The sequence below is a fragment of the Aptenodytes forsteri genome, unplaced genomic scaffold, assembly GCF_000699145.1.
Source record: "Aptenodytes forsteri isolate BGI_AS27 unplaced genomic scaffold, ASM69914v1 Scaffold341, whole genome shotgun sequence".
NCBI lineage: Eukaryota > Metazoa > Chordata > Aves > Sphenisciformes > Spheniscidae > Aptenodytes > Aptenodytes forsteri.
In genome coordinates, this window is record NW_008795553.1 from 203,358 (window position 1) to 204,698 (window position 1,341).

Here is a 1,341-nt window from a genome sequence, read left to right on the forward strand (position 1 = left end):
GGCGAGGAAGGGCGTCGGGCTCCCCGCTTTTTCCCTCCTCTTGGCAGGTTCTCCGGAATCGCCTGGGCGTGCGCTGCTTCCTGGGGCTGACGGCGACCGCCACCCTGGCCACGGCGCGGGACGTGGCCCAACACCTCGGCATCCCGGCGGAGGAAGGGATAACGGTGCGCTCTGCCGCCGTGCCCCCGAACCTGCGCCTCTCTGTCTCGATGGACAGGGACCGGGATCAGGTAGGGACGAGGACGGGTGTGAAGAAATCGGATTTGTCGCCGTGACGCTGGATCCGGGGTGGATCTTGGAAGAGGGAAGATCCCCGGCCTTTTCGGGGGGGAACCCTCGCCCCCTCCTCTGCCCGCAGGCCCTCGTCTCCCTGCTGCGAGGGGAGCGTTTCGGGTGCCTGGACTCCGTCATCGTCTACTGCACGCGGCGGGAGGAGACGGCTCGCATCGCGGCGCTCATCCGGACCTGCCTCCAAGGAATGCCGCTCGAGGAGCCCGCCAGAACCGAGGAGCCGGGGCGGGACGCTGCCGAGAGGAAGAAAGCGAAGGGTAGGCGGCACGGCCTCGCTCTCCGAAAGGAGTGAGAGGCCAAAATGTCCCCGCCCGGTGAATCCACACCGGAACGGAGATTCCCTAGGGAATGAGCTGCGCTTGCGGGACTCTCCACGGAGGTTTCTGGCTCCGTCGGCCGCTTCACCCCGGGAGAGAGCGCTGCTCCCGACGGCAGCAAAGCATTTATCGTCCCCCCGCCCGCCTCGGAGGCTTTCAGGCCGGGCTTTGGTTTTTCTGGTGACGGCCGATGCCGAGGGGTGCTTGGCCGCCGTCGTTAATAAGGCTCGATGCTGGGTTTAGCACGCAGGGAGCCTTCGTCGTGCGGCTCTTGCGGGGGTTTGTTGGGTGTTTTTTTTTCTTTCCAAACCTCGCAGCTGCGACTTGGGAGTCTTTTATTCTCCCTCGAAATCCCCACCGTGGTTCCGTGGCCGAGCTCTGCCTCGCTGGAAGCGTTCGGCCCTCGGGGATCCTCTCCCTCGCCTGCTTTGTTTGCTGAAGCTGGGCGAGCTCGTGCCATCCCCCTTCCAAACCAGCCGGGGCTTGACGACTTCTGGCAGCTAACGAGGAGCTCGCACCCCTTCGCTGGGGAGCAGCAGCCCTGCTCCCGCCTGCAATATACCCCCTCCCCGGGGCCGATTTCTGCCCGGGCAGGGTTTCCTGCCGTTTGCTGCTCGTTTCCATCCCTGATTTAATTAGCAGCTGTCCTTTTCCCGACGGAAATCGCTAATTAAATGCCGTTAAAGCCTCTCTCCCCGCTTGCTTTCAGCCAAGAAGAGCGTACGCCGCCCGC

General features: G+C 64.3%; 1 protein-coding gene across 1 annotated transcript in view; it reads left to right on the forward strand.

Moving 5' to 3' along the window:
* RECQL4 (RecQ like helicase 4) overlaps positions 1–1,341 on the forward strand; it is a gene marked incomplete at its 3' end in the record, with an annotated part of 12,008 nt that overhangs the window by 6,744 nt on the left and 3,923 nt on the right. Inside the window, 3 exon segments of the mRNA XM_019472808.1 lie at positions 13–230; positions 359–548; positions 1,318–1,341. The exon segment at positions 1,318–1,341 is cut by the window's right edge and continues 23 nt beyond it. Of these exon segments, the coding sequence (XP_019328353.1) occupies positions 13–230; positions 359–548; positions 1,318–1,341 (432 nt within the window).